At 64.9% G+C, this 18,569-nt stretch overlaps 1 protein-coding gene across 1 annotated transcript; it reads left to right on the forward strand.

Annotated features, from left to right (window-relative positions):
• Positions 1–11,700: 11,700 nt before the first annotated feature.
• SP7 (Sp7 transcription factor) lies at positions 11,701–16,695 on the forward strand. Its single transcript, XM_072031968.1, has 2 exons — positions 11,701–11,964; positions 15,135–16,695. The coding sequence occupies exon 2, from the start codon at positions 15,202–15,204 to the stop codon at positions 16,228–16,230; it is 1,029 nt and encodes a 342-aa protein (XP_071888069.1). The 5' UTR covers positions 11,701–11,964; positions 15,135–15,201; the 3' UTR covers positions 16,231–16,695.
• Positions 16,696–18,569: the final 1,874 nt, after the last annotated feature.

Raw genomic sequence — 18,569 nt, forward strand, 5'->3', positions numbered from 1 at the left:
GCGCGCCCGGCGCGCTCAGGCCGCGGCCTAACCCCGCCGGTGACCGCCGAGGGGCTGCTGAGGGAGGGAGCCGCGCGCCGCGGCCCCGGCCCCGCCGCCCGCCCCCTCCGCCCCTCCCGGCCAATGGGGAGGCGCCGCGGGTGGTTGAGCGACGGCGGCGCCGCCCAATCGGAGAGGAGGGCGGGGTGGGGGAAGGGGGGGGGAGGAGGGGGAACGGGGGGGGAGGGGGGAGGGAGGCCGCGCGCGCCGCCCCCGCCGCCACGCCCCGGGGGGGGGGAGGAGGGAGGGGGCCAATGGGGGGAGAGGGGAGGGGGATTGGCCAATGGGAGGCCGCGCGGGCTCGCGGGGAGACCCCGTATGGGAGCGGCCGAAGCGGCGGGGGAGGCGGTGTGATGGGCGCGCGGGGCAGCCAATAGGAAAAGGGGGATGTGAGGGAGGCGGGGTGGGGGCGTGACGGGCGGGCCGCGCGGCCAATGGGCTCCTCGTTTCCGTCCGCCCGGGAAGGCGGGCTCGCAAAGTGACGGGCGTCGCGGCCAACCGGCGCTCGGAGGCGGTGGCCGCCGTTGGGCTGCGCGCCAATGGGAGAGGCGGACGGTCTCAAACTGGCCAATGGGTGCTGTCGGGAGGCGGGGCGCGCGGCCTGGCTGCGCCCTTGGAGGGACGGCGCAGGGAAGGTGGCGGAACAGCCGCCATTTTAGGGCTGGCTCCGCCCCGGCCGCGGCCGCCGCTGTGCCCTCGGCCGGCGGCCCCCGGGTCCCGGTAGCGCCCCGAAGGGGTCCCGCCGCGGTCTCCGCCGCCTTAATATCGCGGGCCGTGTCGCGACAGTGCTGTAGGCCTGTCCGGAGCTCCTTCCTCTTGTCACCGCGCTGCAAAGCCACCTCAGAGCTGTGGTGACAGCCGCCATCCTGCACCGCGCCTCGTTTGTTTGGGGCCGTGTCGCAACGTTAACAGCCCCGCAGCCCTGTCACGACACAGCCGCAGAGCCCTGTCACGATGTTCACACCCCAGAGCCCTGTCGTGACAAACACCCCCAGAGCTGTCACGACACAAACATCGCCAGAGCTGTGTCACAACACAAACACCCCCAGAGCCATGTCATGACATAAACACCCTTAGAGCCCTGTCACACTGTTAACACCCCCAGAGCCCTGTCATGACATGACCCCAAAGCCCTGTCACGACACAAACACCCCAGAACCCAGTCACACTGTTAACACCCCCAGAGCCCTATCATGACATGACCCCAGAGGCCTGTCACAGCACAAACACCCCCAGAGCTGTGTCACAGCACAAAGACCCCTAGAGCCCTGTCACGACATAAACACCCCCAGAACCCGGTCACACTTAACACCCCCAGAGCCCTATCGCGACATGACCCCAGAGCCCTGTCATGATGTTAACTCCCCCAGAGCCTTGTCACGACACAAACACCCCCAGAGCTGTGTCACGGCACAAACACCCCTAGAGCCCTGTCACGACACAACTCCAGAACCCTGTCATGATGTTAACACCCCTGGAGCCCTGTCATGACACAAACACCCCCAAAACCCTGTCACGACACAACCCCAGAGCCCTGTCATGATACAAACACCCCCAGAGCCCTATCATGACACAACCCCAGAGCCCTGTCACGACAGCGAGTCCTTCAGTCGTGCTGCGATATGTGACCGTGCCCAGGGCTGTCGTGACCGGGACTTGCCGGCACCCCAGACTCGGCGTCCCCTCCTCTGGCACGAGAAACCCTGGCCTGGGCCAAAAGGCATCGGGGGAGTGTGTGGTGGGGGAACCTGGGGACTTGCACAGAAAACAAAATAAAAAATAAAAATAACAATAAAAATAAAAATTGTTTATTAAAAAAACGAGGTTTTTGATCAGCACCGAGCACCGCGGCCCCCGCCGGGACATGGCCGCGCAGCCACCCCGGCGGGCGGGAGAAGGGCAGGGAAGGTGACAGCGCCGGGGCGAGCGCTGACGTTTTATTTCCTTTTTTTTTTTTTTTTTTGCTTTTTTTTGCTTCCCAGGGCCTGGGCCCGGCATCAAAGCGCCTCAGAGCGGCCAGGAAAAGGCAGGATTCCACCCCAAAAGCAGCGCTGGCCCTTTGATGTGCGGCGGGGACCGCGGCGGTGACGCCGGCCCGGTGCTGGCCGTGGCGCGGGGCCCCCTTCCCCGCTGCTGCCTTTGGGATTTTGGAGGCCCCAAAATCGATTTTGGAGGCCCCAAAATCAATTTCGAAGGCCCCAAATTGGATTTCGGAGACCCCAAATCCGATTTCGGAGGCCTTAAAGTCGATTTCGGAGGCCCCAAAGTCACCTCGCCGCCATCCGGGGCGAGCCCCTCGCTGTCCCCTGCGCGCTGCCTTCCCTCTGACCTCCTTTTTTTGGTGCTTTTTTTTTAAAAAAAATATATTTTTTTAATTTTTTTTGCCTCGTCCAGCAGCTGGAAAGTTCTGCCGCCGCTCCCCGTGAGCTCAGCCCCGCTTCCAAGCGGAACCGTTTTATTTTTGCTTTCCACACCAGGAATTAAAATAACACGGCCCGGAGGGGGGGGGCTCGAGGACCGGAGAACCCCCCCCGGGAGGCAAAACAAAACAAAACGGCCCAAAAGGGTTTTTTGGGATGATCCTCCGGCCCCAATCCTGGCACGGAGCCGTTCCTGTTAACAAACCTGCGGGGTTTTGCCCCAAAAACGATTTGCGGGGGGTGACAGGGACTTGGTGGCACCACGAGCTCGGCCCTGCCTCAGTTTCCCCTCTGGTGGGGGCAAAGCCGAATTTTTCCCCTACAAACCCAGAGTTTAAAAGGAAAAAATAGCAAAATAAAAGGATTTCGCAAGACCTGGGCTGGCTGCCCTCCGTCCCCTCTGTCCCCTCTGTCCCCTCTGTCCCCAGCATGGCCTTGAAGTCACAGCAGATTTGGGGGGGGGACACACAGAGGGGGCTCAACCCCATTTCTTCCATTCCCTGGTCCCATATCCCGGCTGTATATGGGGACGGGTCCCCCCACCCCTCACTGGTGGCACTGGGGGACGCCATGCCTCAGTTTCCCCCCCCCTTTTTGGGTGTCCCGGGGAGGGGACAAATGCCGGGGTTTGTCCCCAAACCGCCCCAGGGTGTCCCCGGGGTCGGTGACGCCGCCTGGCCCCGATGAAGGGTTTTGGGGCCTTATCTGCACCCCGCAGGGCGCGGGTGGGGGCCTGGCACTGTCCCCAAAGGGGACAAAGGTTGGGGACAAAGGGCTGGCCGGGCACGCCTGCCGCCCGGCTGGCCCCACAAAGGGGGTAAAACCCCATCCTGGCCCTAAAAGGGGGGGCAAATCCCTGTCCTGTCCCTTAAAGGGGGGGGCAAATCCCCATCCTGCCGTCCTGGGGGACAGGGCAGGGAGCCCCCGCAGCCCCCCCATTCCTCTCACCCCATTATTAGGGGCAGTAACCTCACCGTGACAGCGGCCCCACTCCCCCCCCATTAGCACCCTGTCACCCCCCCATTACCACCACCCCACTGCCCCCTCCCTATTCACACCCCATTCCCACCTCCCCATCGCCATTAACACCCCATTAACCCCTCACCCCTATTGGCCCTGCCCCATTACCCCCCACTTACCCCCACCCCATTACCCCCACCTCATTACCCCCCACCCCGTTACCCCCTCCCTACTGTCCTGTCTGTGATCACCCCATTACCCCCACCTTATTACCCTCACCCCATCAACCCCACCCTATTACACTGCTCCCCATTACCCTGCTCACTAATGCCCCCACCCTATTAGCACCCCATTACCCCCTCCCTATTGTCCTCTCCCCCATCATCCCATAACCCCCACCCCATAACCCCCACCACATGTTCATCCCATTATCCCCACCCCATTACCCTCCCAATGATCACCCCACTACTCCCACCCTATTACCCCCACCCCATTACCCCCAACCCACGACCACCCCATTAGTCCCCCCCATTATCCCAACCCCATTAGTACCCCATTACCCCCTCATTAACCCCCCATTACCCCCATCCCAGCACCCCCACCCCATTACCCCCCCATTACCTCCCATTATTACCCTATTACCCCCCATTATCCCCCCATTACCCCCATCCCATTACCCCCACCCCATTACCCCCCATTACCCCCATCCCATTACTTCCATCCCGTTATTACCCCATTACCCCCCCATTTACCCCCCATGACCCCCATCCCATTACCCTCATCCCATTACCCCCATCCCATTACCCCCCTTATTACCCTATTACCCCCCCCATTCCCCCATTACCCCCCCATTAACCCCATTACCCCCCCACTACCCCCCATCACCCCATTCCCCCGCATCCCCCCCCATTCCCCCCCGCTCCCCCCTCGCGGCGCCCCCCGGTGGCGCATTTGGTGCTCGCCCCCTCCAGCCCCCCCCGAGCCCCCCCCCGGCCGCGGGTCTCTGCTGCCGCCTGGCGGCTGCCGCTGGCCCTGGCCCCAGCCCTGGCCCTGTCCCTGTCCCTTGTCCCTATCCCTGTCCCCATCCCTGTCCCCATCCCCACCCCTGGCCCCAACCCACCACTCCCCTTTCCCCTTCCCCATTCCCCTTCCCCTTCCCCTTCCCCTTCCCCTTCCCTTTTCCCTTCTCTTTTCCCTTTTTATTTCCTTTTCTTCTTATTTTTATTGTATATATCTTTTCTTTTCCCCTTTTTCCCCTTTCCCCTTTTTTCCCCTTTCCCCTTTCCCCTTTTTCCCTTTTTCCCCTTTTTCCCTTTTTTTTTCCCCTTTTTCTCTTTCCCCTTTTCCCCTTTCCCCTTTTTCTCCTTTCCCCTTTCTCTTTCTCTTTTTCCCTTTTTTTCCCCCTTTTTCTCTTTCCCCTTTCCCCTTTCCCTCTTCCCCTTTCCCCTCTTTCCCTCTCCCCTCTTTCCCCTTTTCCCTCTTCCCTCTTCCCTCTTCCCCTTTTTCCCTTTTTCCCTTTCCCCTCTACCCTTTTTCTTTTCCCCTTCCCCTTTTCCCCTTCCCCTTTTCCCGTCCCCATTCCCCCCCCGTCAGCACCGGTGACCCCATTCTCCACCAGCAATACCTCAGCCGTGCCGGGCACCCATCCCAGTACGGAGACACCAGGAGGGAAACTGGGAGCACTGGGACCAGTTTGGCAGACAAGGGGGGGGGGCCCTGGGTGTCTCTGGGGGGGGGGGGGACCTGAGGTCCCCGTCCCCCTTTTGGGGCCACCCATAGGGTCCTCCCCGTGGGGCCACCCCAGGATTGTCCCTATGGGGCCCCCCCCGGGGCCACCCCCCGGGATTGTCCCCGCGCACCCTCCCGCCCCCCCCCCCCGCAGGCCTCAGGGCGCCGCCGGGCGGCTCCCGGCAATTTTGGGTTGGGAACCGCAGAAATGCAGAGCGGAGGGAGCCAGGCCGCGGGGACGGGGACAGGGCATGGCCGGGGGGGGGACACGGGGAGGGGGGGGGTGTAGGGCACAGGGGGGGGTCCCAAGCAACTTGGGGGGGGTCCCCGTGGGAGGACCCCGGGGGTTGTGGGGTCTCAAGGTGGCAGAAGTTTAGGGGGGGGGGGATGCTGGGGGGACACAGGGGGCTGGGGGGGGGTTGGTATCCTGGGGGGGGGACCCTGGGATCTTGGGGGGGGGTTTGCATCCTGGGGGGGGGTCTCTTGGCATTCTGGGGGGTCCCTGGCATCCTGGGGGGGGGGCTTTTGGCATCCTTGGGGGGTCTGTGGCATCCTGGGGGGGGTCCCTGGCATTCTGGGGGGGTCCCTGGCATATTGGGGGGGGTCTCTTGGCATCGGGGGGGGGGGGGCAGGGCCCTGGGGGGGTTCCTTGGCATCTTGGGAGGGGTCTCTTGGCATCCTGGGGGGGGGGTCCTGGCATTCTGGGGGGTTCCTGGCATCTTGGGGGGGCTAGGACCCTGGGGGGGGTCCTTTGGCATCCGGGGGGGGGTCCCTTGGCATATTGGGGGGGTTAAAAGGGTTTTGGGGTCTTGGGGGGGGCACAAGATTAGCATGAGGGGGGGTCCTTGACAGCCAGGGGGGAACCCAGAGCCCCCCAGCGGGTCACAGGGGGAGGGGGCTGCAGGACCTGGGGGGGGTCCCGGGCAACCTGGGGGGGTCCCTGGGCAACCTGGGGGGGGTCCTCTGGCAGCGGGGGGTGGGCGGCTCAGGCCCCGGTGCCCCCCCCGCGGCTGCTTTGATGCGGTGCACCGCAGGGCAATGGGAGCCACATGGCGGGGGGGGCACCGGGGGGGGGCACAGGGGGGCGAGGGGACACGTGGGGGACAGGAGGACGGGGACAGGGGCTGGGGGGGGACACCGCGGACCCCAAAATCCATCTGGGATGTGCGGGTCTGTCCCTGCCCTGCTGGGGTCTCGTCCCCATTGTCTTGGGGTCCCTCCCTGGTGTTTTGGGGTCTGTTCACGGCATTTTGGGGTCCATCCCCGGTATCCTGGGGTCTTGTCCCCATTATTTTGGGGTCTGTCCCTTGTATCTTGGGGTCCGTCCCCATTATCTTGGGGTCTGTCCCTGGTATCTTGGGGTCTGTCCCTGATATTTTGGGGTCCGTCCTTGATATTTTGGGGTCCATCCCCAGTACCTCAGGATCCGTCCTTGATATCTTGGGGTCCATCCCCAGCATCTCAGGGTCTTGTCCCCATTATCTTGGGGTCCATCCCCGGCATTGTGGGGTCCATCCCTGCAATCTTGGGGTCTCCCTGGTATCTTGGGGTCTGTCCCTAATATCTTGGGGTCCATCCCCAGCATCTTGGGGTTTGTCCCCAGCACCTTGGGGTCTCCCTGATATCTTGGGGTCTGTTCCCAGCATTTTGGGGTCCATCCCTGGTATCTTGGGATCAGTCCCTTAATTAAAGGCAGCTCCGGGGCGTGGGCACCGCTCGGCCCCGCAGCAACCTCTGCCCCCGGCTTCCCCGCGGCCTGGGGGACCCCAAACCCTGGGACCCCCCCCCAGACCCTCCTCGGACCCCCCCCAGGACCCCCCCATGTCCCCGTTGTCTCTCCGGGTCTTCCCACAGCCCCCCCGTTCCCAAAACCCTTTTGGGTCCCCCATGGGTCTGCCCAAGCTCCCCTCGGTGCCCCCCCGTCCCCTTGGGACCCCCAAACACCCTGGACCCCCCCCAAGCCCCCCTGGGTCCCCCCCAAATCCCCCAGCCCCCCCCGGGAACCCCCAAGCCCCACGGGTGCCCCCAAGTCCCCCTGGGACCCCCAAACACCCTGGACCCCCCAAGTCCCCCTGGATCCCTCCCAGGTCCCCCCCCAAATCCCCCAGCCCCCCCTGGGACCCCCAAGCCCCCCAGGTCCCCTTGGGTCCCCCCCAAATCCCCCCCATCTCCCCAAATCGCCCCCCCCTCCCCACAACCCCCCCTCCCCACATCCCCCCAGCTCCCTCCGTGCCCCCTCAGCTCCTCACAACCCCCTGCACCCCCTTCCCACCCCCCAAATTCCCCTCCCCCACCCCCCTTTACCCCCCCACAACCCCCCCACAACCAAACCAGGGCGAGAGAAACACCCCCAACCCCCCCTTTCCCCCCCCCAAACCCCAAAACCCCCCAAACCCCCCAAAACCCCCAAAAACCCCCAAAACCCCAAAAACCCAATGGGGGGGACCCGAACCAGTGGGGCGCGGGGGGGTGCTCAACCCTATACGAGCCCTCGGAGACTCCCCACGTGTCCCCACCCCCCCCCCACCCCAGTCCCCGTCCCCCCCCGGGGGCCGGCTGGAGCCCGCGGGCGCTGGCAGCCGTGGCCGGCGCACCCACACGCGCTGGGGCCGCCGCTATTTTGGGGCCTCTGACCGCAAAAGAAACATCCGGGGGCCCGAGGGGGGGGCGCAGGGCAAAATGGGGGGGGGACGGGGATGGAGGGGGCACGGGGGGGGCCGGTATTTGGGTGGGGAGTTGGGGGGGGGGGGGGGGCGCACCGTTGGCACCCTGGGTGGGCACTGGGTTGGTGGCTGGGGAAGGGGTTGGGGTTTGGGGGGGTTGGGGGGGTATGGGGGAAATGTGGGCCCCCCCCCCAAAAAAAAAATGTCACCTGGTTGGCGGCCAGTAAGGGTTGGGGGTTTTGGGGGTGTTGGGGTGGGGGCACAGGGTCCCTGTCCCCCCCCAGAATGGTGGCTGGTCAAGGGTTGGGGGCTTGGGGACGTTGGGGACAGTGGGGTGGGGGGCGCAGGGTCCCTGTCCCCCCCCCCAAATGTCCCCAGTTGGTGGCCAGCAAGGGTTGGGGGTGTTGGGGACAGTGGGGGGGGCGCAGGGTCACTGTCCCCCCCCCCCCCCCCAAATGGTGGCTGGGCGAGGGTTGGGGGTTTGGGGACATTGGGGACAGGGGGGTGGGGGCATGGGGTCACTGTCCCCCCCCCCCAAAATGTCCCCTGGTTGGGGGCTGGGCAAGGGTTTGGGGGTTTGGGGGGGTTGGGGGGGGGCATGGGGGCAATGTCCCCCCCCCAAAATGTCCCCTGGTTGGTGGCCCCAGTTCCCAGTGCCCCCAGTCTCCCTCCCAGTGCCCCAGTCCCCATTCCCAGTGCTCCCAGTGCCATGTTCCCACTGGTTCCCCTTCCCAGTGCCCCCAGTCCATCTCCCCAGTGCTCCCAGTTCCCATTCCTAATATTCCCAATGCCACATTCCCAGTGCCCCCAGTTGCAGTGTTGCCAGTCCCCCTCCCAGTGCTCCCAGTCCCCATTCCCAGTACTCCCAGTGCCATGTTCCCAGTGGTTCTCTTTCCCAGCGCTCCCAGTACCCTCCCCAGTGCCCCCAGTCCCCTTCCCAGTGCTCCCCCGTCGCCCTCCAGTGCTCCCCGTCGCCCTCCCAGTGCTCCCAGTCCCCATTCCCAGTACTCCCAGTGCCATGTTCCCAGTGGTTCCCCTTCCCAGTGCCCCCAGTCCCCTTCCTAGTACTCCCAGTCCCATTCCCAGTACTCCCAGTGACTCGTTCCCAGCACTACCCCTCCCCAGACCCCCTCCCCAGTGCCCCCCAGTCCCCTCCCAGTGCCCCCAGTCCCCTCCCAGCACACATGGAAGCCATTGGCGCTCCCTTTGAAGGGCCGCGGAGCCCCCGGCCCAGCTGCCTGCGCTCACCGCAGGACGGGGGGGGGGGAAAAAGGGGGGGGGGGGCAGAGCAGGGGGTGTCCCCGGCCCCAGGACGGGGGGGGGACAGGGATGGGGACATCGCCACCCGGTACAATGGGCTGCGACGCCTGTCCTGAGGAGACCCCCCCCCAAAAAAGAAATATGGGGTCGGAGCCCCCCTGCAATGATGTGATGGGGTCTGAACCCCCCCCCAAACTGATGTTATGGGGTCTGAGAGCTGCCCCCCCCAAAAAAATGATGTTATGGGGTCTGAGCCCCCCCCCAAATGGATGTCAGGGGGCCTGAGAGCCCCCCCCCAAAAAAAAAGATGTTATGGGGATCTGAGACCTTCCCCAAACTGATGTTGTCGGGTCTGAGAGTGCCCCCCCCCAAAAAAAAATGGTGTTATGGGGTCTGAGCCCTCCCCCAAACTGATGTTGTGGGATCTGAAAGCCCCCCCCCAAAAAAAACCCTCACGTCCCAAAGGCTGAGCCCCCCCCAAAGTGATGCTGTGGGGTGAGAAAGGGGGGGGAAGGGGAAAAAGGGGAGAGGGAGGGACTGGGGGGGGACATGGGGGGGAAAATGGGGGAGGGGGGGGACATGGGGGGAGATGGGGAAGCGCTGGGGGAGGGCTGGGGACGCCCCCCCCAGGCTGGAGGCAGGACGGGCACCGAGCCCCCCCCCCAGCCCCGCCTCTGCCCCCCCCCACCCTGGTAATTATAGGGTGGGCAGCGGCGCCGCCCTACAATCAGCGGGGCCGAGCACCCGCCCCCCCCCCCCCAAAAAAAAAAATCCCCCCCCAGAGCTCCCCAAAAACCCCTGGGGGACCAAAACCCCCCCCCCAACCCCCCCAGCCCCCCCCCAAATAACCCCCCTTGACCAAACCCCAGCACTCGGTGCCCGAAACCCTGCCCAGTGCCGGGGCGCTCGGCCCAGTTTGGTCCCAGTTTGGTCCCAGTTTGGGTGGCCGGGGACCAGTGGAAGCCCCGGCGGGGGGGTCCGGGTAAAGGGGGGGGGTTTTCGGGGGGGGCAGCGGTTGCGGCCATCGGCGGCGCGCCGGCGGCTGGGGGCTGTTAGTCAGCGGCTCGGCGGCGGAAAGCCCTGAGTCAGGGCTGGGAAAGGGCCCCGCTGGCTCCGAAACGGGACATTTGGGAAAAAAAAAGGAAAAAAAGGAAAAAAAAAGGAAAAAAAAAAAAAGTTTTTTTTTTTTTTTTTTTTAGAAAAAAAAAGTGGTTTGGACAAACCCCGGCTCGGGGGAAACTGAGGTCGGCAGCGGCGCCTCGGCCGCACGGGGATCCCCCGGTCCTGGTCCCTGGGGTGTTCGTGGCCCTGTCCCCAACCTCGTTTCCCTGTCCCCATCCCCGTCCCTGTCCCCATTCTTGTCCCTGTCCCTGTCCCCATCCCTGTCCCCATCCCCGACCCCTGTCCCCATCCCTGGTCCTCTTCTGTCCCCATCCCGTCCCCATCCCCATCCTTGGCAACCCCAACCCCATCCCTGTCCCCATCCCTGTCCCTTTCTGTCCCCATCCCCAGTTCCCCCCAGCCCCATTCCCGGTTCCTCCCCACCCCATCCCTGCTCCATCCGTGTCCCAGCCCCAAACCTGGCCCCTGGTCCCTTCTATCCCCATCCCTGTCCCGTCCCTGTCCCCCCACCCCCAGCCTGGGTCCCATCCCCGTCCCCGTCCCCGTCCCCGCTCCCCAGTTTGGGTCCCACAGGGTGAGGGGGGCCAGGCCCCTGGTGCCCCAGCTTCCCCTGTCCCCTGTCCCTTCCGCCCCCCCCCCTCCTGTCCTTTCCCTTCCCCAGCTCTTCCCCTTTTGCCTTTACTCTTCCCGTCCCTTTCACTTCCTTTTCCTTTTCCTTTTCCTTTTCTTTTTCCTTTTCCTTTTCCTTTTCCTTTTCCTTTTCCTTTTCCTTTTCCTTCCCCTTTTCCTTCCCCTTTTCCTTTTCCTTTCCTTCCCCTTTTCCTTCTCCTTTTCCTTCTCCTTCTCCTTCCCCCATCCCTCACTCTTTCCCTTTTCCTTTTCCCTTTTCATTTTCATTTTCTCTTTCCTTTTTCCTTTTCGTTTTTTCCCCTTCCCCTTCCCCCATCCCTCTTTCTTTCCCCTTTTCCTTTTCCTTTTCCTTTTCCTTTTCCTTTTCCTTTTCCTTTTTTCCCCTTCCTTTCCCTTTCCCTTTCCCCTTTTCTTTTTATTTCCTTTTCTTCTTCATTGAATATATTTCTCTCTCTCTTCTCTTCTCTTCTCTTCTCTTCTCTTCTCTTCTCTTCTCTTCTCTTCTCTTCTCTTCTCTTCTCTTCTCTTCTCTTCTCTTCTCTTCTCTTCTCTTCTCTTCTCTTCTCTTCTCTTCTCTTCTCTTCTCTTCTCTTCTCTTCTCTTCTCTTTTCTCTTCTCTTCTCTTCTCTTCTCTTCTCTTCTCTTCTCTTCTCTTCTCTTCTCTTCTCTCTTCCCTTTTTCTCTTCCCTTTTTCTCCCCCCCTTCCCCTTCCCCCCCCGTTTCCCCTCTCCCTCCTCTCCCCTTCCCCTTCCCATTTCCCCTTCCCATTTCCTTCCCCTCCCGCCCTGCCCCCGGCCCCCCGGCCCCCTCGGCCCCCCCCCCCCCCGGCCGAGGGGCGGTTCGGGGCAGGGCTCCCGGCCCCGGCCCCGGCCCCGGTCCCGGCACAGCCGCGGCACAGCGGGGGCGGGCGGCGGCGGCGCTGCCTCCTGCACCGGACCCCGGAGGCCCCCGGAGCCCCCCGGAGCCCCCCGAGCCCCCGGGGTCGCCACCCCCGACCCCGGCATCCCCGGCACCCCCGGGCATCCCCGGGATCCCCGGCACCGGCACCGTCCCGGCTCGCCCCCGGTGCCGCCCCCCCCCCACCCCCGGTCGCCCCCTCCTCGTTTTAGCGGTGACCCCGAGCTCGGAAGTCCCGGAGAGCGGTAAGGACATGGGGACATGGGGACATGGGGACATGGGGACACGGGGACATGGGGACATGGGGACATGGGGACATGGGGACATTGGGGCATTGGGATATGGGGACATGGGGACGTGGGGACATGAGGACATGGGGACATCAGGACATGGGGACATTGGGGCATTGGGACATTGGGATATGGGGACATCGGGACTTGGGGACATTGGGATGTGGGACTTGGGGACGTGGGGATGTAGGGACACGGGGATATGGGGACATGGGGACACGGGGACAGACCCGCACCAGGCAGCTCTGTAGGATGGGTCAGGGGGACCCTCGGGGACAGGGACCCCCCAGGATGGGGAACCTTGGATATACGGGATTTTGGGGTATGGGACCCTTGGGGTATGGGACCCTCGGGATAGGGTCCCTGGGATGTGGGACATTTGGGATATGGGAGTCTTGGGATAGGGATCCCCAGGATATGGGACCCTCAGGATATGGGACCCCTGGGATATAGGACCTTGGAATATGGGACCCTTGGAATAGGGATCCCCAAGACACAGGACCTTCAGGATATAGGACCCCTGGGATATAGGGTCCCATGGGTTACAGGACCCCTAGGGTACAGAACCCATGAGATACGAGACCCCACGGGATACAAAACCCCATGGGATACGGGGACCCCACAGGACAGAGACCCCCGGGGTGGGTGGCATCGGGGCTCGGTGGCTCCGAGGAGCTTTTCATCCCTGGGATTTGGGGTCGTTTCCAGATGTGTCCCCGTCCCCGTCCCTGCTGCCACCAGGACCCCCGGGTATGGCACCCAGGGGGACAACGGGGTCCCGAGGCACTGGGACACGGAGCGCTGGGACGCGGTGCTCTGGGACCTGCCGCTGGGGACACGTCTGTCCCCAAGGCTGTGGCACCCTGGCCACGTCTTCCCCTGGCACGGGGCCACCCTGGGCCAGCCGGGGCCCTGCGGTGACACGGGGCTGGCACCAGAAGCCACCACGGTCCCTTGGAGCCGCAGGGACCAGGACGTGGGGACACCCACGCGGCAGGGGACGGGGACCCGGTGTCCCCTTCCCCCCCCTGTAGGGCCTGATCCTCCCTCCTGCTGTCCCTGTGCCCACCTCGGTGTCCCCCAGCCCAGCGGGGTCCCCGCTGTCCCCAGGGAGGGGACAGGGCTGCGGGGGCGAGGGGACAGTGCCAAGTGCCACCTCTGCCACCAGCTGTCCCCTCCAGCTCCACTGTGTGAGCAGGGGGAGCCAGGGCCCGGCTGGGTGAAGGGTGCCCCCCCCAAGGACCCCCGCCCGGGGACCCCCACGTTTGGTGGCCGTAGGCTGGAAGGAGCCGGGAGCAGCGGGGATGGGGAAACTGAGGCAGGGGCCAAGGGGGGTCCCGGTCTCCGGCCACCCGCTGAGGTTGGGGCTGGGGGAAAGGCACCGTGGGGACAGGGACTGGGGGCTGGGGACATGGGGTTGGGGACAAGGAGCCAGGGAATGGGGACGAGGGAGCAGGGATGGGGGTTTGGGGACATGGGATTGGGGTTTGGGGACATGGGATGGGGGTTTGGGGACATGGGATGGGGGTTTGGGGACATGGGATTGGGGTTTGGGGACATGGGACTGGGGTTTGGGGACCCAGGATTGGGGTTTGGGGACCTAGGATTGGGGTTTGGGGACATGGGACTGGGGACAAGGGAGCACAAATTGGGGACCAGGAGTGGGATTTGGGGACCTGGGGTCGAGGACGGGAGCTGAGGGGCTGGGGGCAGGGAACAGGGGCTGCGCTCTGGGGACCGGGGACTGAGAGCTGGGGACCAGGGGACCAAGGAGGGGGTTTGGGGACCTGGGCTTGGGGACCAGGGGACAGATTTGGGGGACTGAGGACTGGGGACCACGCTCCGGGGACCAGAAATTGGGCACCAAAAACCGCAACCTGGGGACCAGGGACGGGGAACCGGGGCCACCCCGACGGCAGGGTCTGCTCCTGGATATTTGTGGGGGGGGTGGAGGATAGCAGGGGACGGGGGTCCCCAGCAGGGGACATGGCACAGCCCCGGGGGGGCACGAAGCCACCGCAGCCACCGGCCCCGGCAGCGGCCACTCGTGCACCGAGCTCGCGCCGTTCTCAGCCCGCGGCTCCCCGGGGCGCCGGCCCTGCTCCTAATTTCCCGGCGCAAGCGGAGCTGATTTATGGGAGGTTTACACTATTTTAAGCGTGCCTCCGTTAGACGCTCGCCCTGGTTTTAATTACCTCGGCTCTCGCGGCAGGGCAGCGTTCCCGGGGCACAGGCCTGGCCCTTGTTATCCTTGGAGGGCCGGGAGCGCGCTGCGGCCGCGGCCGGGGCCGGCTTAAAAATAGGAGCAAAAACCACGGCAAAGAGGGGAAAGGGGGGGGGGAGGAATTAAAAAAAAAAAAAAAAAAGAAATGAAATTAAAAAAAAAAAAGCTGAAAAAGCCGCAAAGTGGGTGAAAGGAGGGGAAGAAAAATAAAATAAAATAAAAAAAGGAAAAAGAGGGAAAAGCCGGGGGTGCCGGCGGCGGGGGGCAGCTCGTGACGCCCGGTCTCAGCCCGGCTGCTGAAAGCTCGGGGAGGGAATAAAAGCAGAGGAAGTCGCCGGGGAGGGGGGAGGCCGCAGCGTAATTCGATTAAAAGGCCATAAAGGCAGCAGGAGCCGAGATTGGGAGCGGGGGGAGGCGGCGGGGAGGGGGCTGCGGGGAGGGGGCTGCGGGGAGGGGGCTGCGGGGTCCCCGCTGCCGGCACAGCCTCGCTACGAGCCCTCGGAGAAGCCCCTGCTCTGGGGGGGGGTGCCCGCAGCAGGGGGGGTGTGGGGGGAAACTGAGGCACGGGGGTGCGGGGAGGGGGGCAGGGGGTGTCCCTGGGGTGCTGGGTGTCGGGGGTGGGGGTGCTGGGTGCCCACGGTGCAAAACACCCATGGGGATGGGTGCCCCGGGGTGCTGGGTGCCCCTTTATACTGGGTGCCCCATTATACTGAGTACCCCATTATACTGGGTGCCCCATCATACTGGGTGTCCCATTATATTGGGTGCCCCATCATACTGGGTGCCCCATTGCATTGGGTGCTGGGTGCCCCATCACACTGGGTGCCCCCCATCACCACCCCCCCCCCCATCACCCCCTTCCCCTCTCTCCTAACCCCCTTTTTTTCCCCTCTTCCCGCAGAGCACCATGGCCCCGTGCCCTCGCTGACGGCCGCCCCCTCTGCCAGCACCCTTGGGTGCCCCCCGCCATGGGCGACTCCTACACCGCCGCCTTCCCCAGCGGCCCGGGGCTGCTCTCGCCCTCCGCCAGCCCCCAGGCATCGCCCGGTCCTTACGGCCCCGATTACGGCCCCTTCGGGCACCCCTTCCCCGCGCCCACCGGCACCCAGGAGGTGTTGGGTGCCCCGGTGGTGGTGGCCACCAAGGGGCACCCATCGGGCGACTGCTTGCCGGGGGTCTACCCCTCCCTGGAGATGCCGCACCCCTACGGCTCCTGGTACAAGGGCGGCATCGGTGGGGGGCTACCGGGGGGCTCGGGGCCGGCGGCCCCAGCTTGGTGGGACGTGCACCCCAACGGCGGCTGGCTGGGGGGGCCGGCGGGCGCCGAGGGGCTGCAGGGGTCCCTGCAGGGCCAGCCGGCTCTCAGCCCCCCCCTACCCGCTTACGGCTCCGATTTCGGGGCTCTCAACCCCCCGCCTTACGCCGGGGGTCCCGGCGCCACCCCGCTCCCCAAAAGCGGCTTGGGAGATGCGGGGGGCAAAGGGCCTCGAGGCGGGGGCTCTCCGGGGACGGGAGGGCGAGCGGCTTGCGACTGCCCCAACTGCCAGGAGTTGGAGAGGTTGGGGGGCGGCGGGGGCGGCGGCGGCGCGGGGGGGCTGAGGAAGAAACCGGTGCACAGCTGCCACATCCCGGGCTGCGGCAAGGTGTACGGCAAAGCCTCGCACCTCAAAGCCCACCTGCGCTGGCACACGGGCGAGCGCCCCTTCGTCTGCAACTGGCTCTTCTGCGGCAAGCGCTTCACCCGCTCCGACGAGCTGGAGCGCCACGTGCGCACCCACACGCGGGAGAAGAAGTTCACCTGCCTGCTCTGCAGCAAGCGCTTCACCCGCTCCGACCACCTCAGCAAACACCAGAAGACCCACGCCGAAGCCGGGCCCCCCAAAACCCCCGGGGGGGTCGCCGAACAGCAGCCCCCCGCTTCCCCTCGCCGCCCCGCCGCCGCCTCGCCGGACAAGGACGCCGGCAGCCCCGAGGCCGGCAGCTTGCTGGAGATCTGAGCCCCGCGCCTTCCTCCTCCTCCTCCTCCTCCTCATCCTCTTTTTTCCCCTCTTCCTCCTCCTTCCTCTTCCTCCTCGCCGGGGATATTTATTTCGGGGTCCCCCCCGCCACCCCCGCCAAGCCTACACCCCCCCGGGGCCGGCAGCCGCTCCCCGTTATAAATTATAATTTATGTCTTAAATTATGGCGAGGGGCGCGGGGCGGGGGCTCGCCGAGCGCCGGGGGGAGCGCCGGGGGGGGATTTTTGGGGTGAGCGCCCCCTTTTTCTCTGCCCCCCCCCTCCCCTTTTCTCGCCTCGCCGGCTGTCTTGGCCCCGCACAGAGCTCAGGGACAGGGTTTGCCCCTTCTCCTCCGCCTCGTTAGCACGCCCAGGTCGTTAGGCGCTGATGTACCCCCCCCCTCATTAGCTGGCTACCCCCCCCCCAAAAAAAAAAATTAAAAAATAAAAGCAATAAAGGGATCAACCAGGAGCAACGGCAGCGTGGTGCCCCCGTCCCTTCCCTGGGGGGAAACTGAGGCACGCGGGGATGTGGCTGCGGGGGGGACCCAACCCCACAAAGTGCCCCCAGCCCCCCGGGGATGTCCCTGCTCGGGGTCACCGCAGCGTGAGCAGTGCTGGGGACAATCCCGTTGTGTCCCCTTGTCCCCCATCCCTGCGTCCTGGTGGCCCCGTGTCACTGTGCTCTCGTCCCTCTGTGTCCCCATCGCCCCGTGGCCCCGGGTCCCGGTGTCCCCATGTCCCCATTCCCAGCACCCTGTGGTCCCACATCCCCATAGCCCTGTGACCCCGTGTCCCTATTGCCCCATGTCCCTTCATCCCCATAGCCCGATGTCCCCCTGTCCCCGTGTCCCTTTATCCCAATAGCCCCATGTCCCCATAGCCCGATGTCCCCGTCCCCATGTCCCTGCATCCCCATGTCCCCAAGCTCAGGGACCACCCACACACCCCAAATCCCTTTTGGGGTCCCCCACCTGCAGTGACCACGCGGGCACATCCCACACACGTGTGCCCCCCCCCCAGCCCCGTGTCCAACAGCCCCGGGGACATCCATGCATGGGAACACGCAGCCCCACACGTGTGGGGCGCCCCGTGCCTCAGTTTCCCCACGGCCGGTGGGGGACACGCGGTGACGGTGTGGGGCCGAAGACCCCCAGATTTTGGGCACCGCGGGCTGGCAGCGCCCCCACGCCCCCCCCTTCACTGAGCAACCCCAGCGCTTTGGGTTCCTGCCAGGGCTTTGAAGCACCGAGCCCCATTTTGGGGCTTTTTTTGTGTATTTTTATTTTTGATTTTTTTCTACAAAACCCAAAAAAGCCACGGAAAAAGGCAGAGGAAGGCGGAAGCGGCCTCGTGCTCGGCCGCCTCCCATCCCAGCGCCCACGGGGCCGGCGGCGGGTCCCCGTGCCAGCGTGGCGGGGCCCCCGGTGCCACCACCCCCGGCCACGTGTGCCACCGCGCGCTGAGTCACCGCGCCTGGCAGGGACCCAGGGGTGCTGGGGGGAAACTGAGGCACGGGGACGTCCCCAGCCAGGGTGACGCGGTGCCACGGTGGGTGACAACGCTGTCCCCAAGCTGGCTCTGCCACCTCCTCGGGCCTTGAATTTGGGGTGGCGGGTGCCAGCTTGCACGAGGACCCCCCAGCACTGATCCCCTGCTAGACACAAGTTGGCTTTTTTAGGGGTTTTTCCCCCCAAAACGCTGCTCGCTGTGGGTGGGCCGGTGCCAACGGGCGCCGAGCGCATCCGGCCGCGTCCCCGAGCCAAACCCCGACCGGAGCCTCCCCAAACCACGGGGAGCCCAAACCCACCCTCGCCCCGCTCTGACGGCCCCCCAGAGCCCCCCACGGCGGCGCGAGGTTTCCCAAACCCCCGGGGTGTGTTGGGGGGGGGATTTTTTTTTTTTGGGGGGGGGGGTTTCGGCTCCAACCGCCGCGTCCCAGCGAAGGGAAGCCGCGAGGCCACGCCAGCCCTGCGGTGGCTCTGATGTCTTCCAGCGATCGGCGCCGTCCAAATCGTTGTCTCCTATCAAACCCCGCTCGCTCCGTAACGGGTGAGGAATGCAGGGCCTCCCGCCGCAGCCCCCTCCGCCAGAGCGTTTATTTAATATCCTGAAAAAATTAAAATAACTTCTGCGGCCGCTAAGGCAAACACAGAGATAAATATAATAAAAGCGAGCCGAAAACGGGAGGGAAGGAAAATGAGAGCCCACGAAGAGGAGCTGGGAGCGCTCCAAGCCCGAGGGGCTGGGCTGGGGGGGGAGCGGGGTGGGCACGGCACCCCTGGGACCCCAGTAGGGGGTGTTCCCATATAGAAACCCCTGGGACCTCAATAGGGGGTG

The sequence above is a fragment of the Anas platyrhynchos genome, chromosome 34 (genome assembly GCF_047663525.1).
Source record: "Anas platyrhynchos isolate ZD024472 breed Pekin duck chromosome 34, IASCAAS_PekinDuck_T2T, whole genome shotgun sequence".
In the NCBI taxonomy this organism is placed as follows: domain Eukaryota; kingdom Metazoa; phylum Chordata; class Aves; order Anseriformes; family Anatidae; genus Anas; species Anas platyrhynchos.

What these genes read in the sequence shown, in the direction of transcription:
- SP7 (XM_072031968.1), top strand. Translation starts at nt 15,202, where the DNA reads ATGGGCGACTCCTACACCGCCGCCTTCCCCAGCGGCCCGGGGCTGCTC.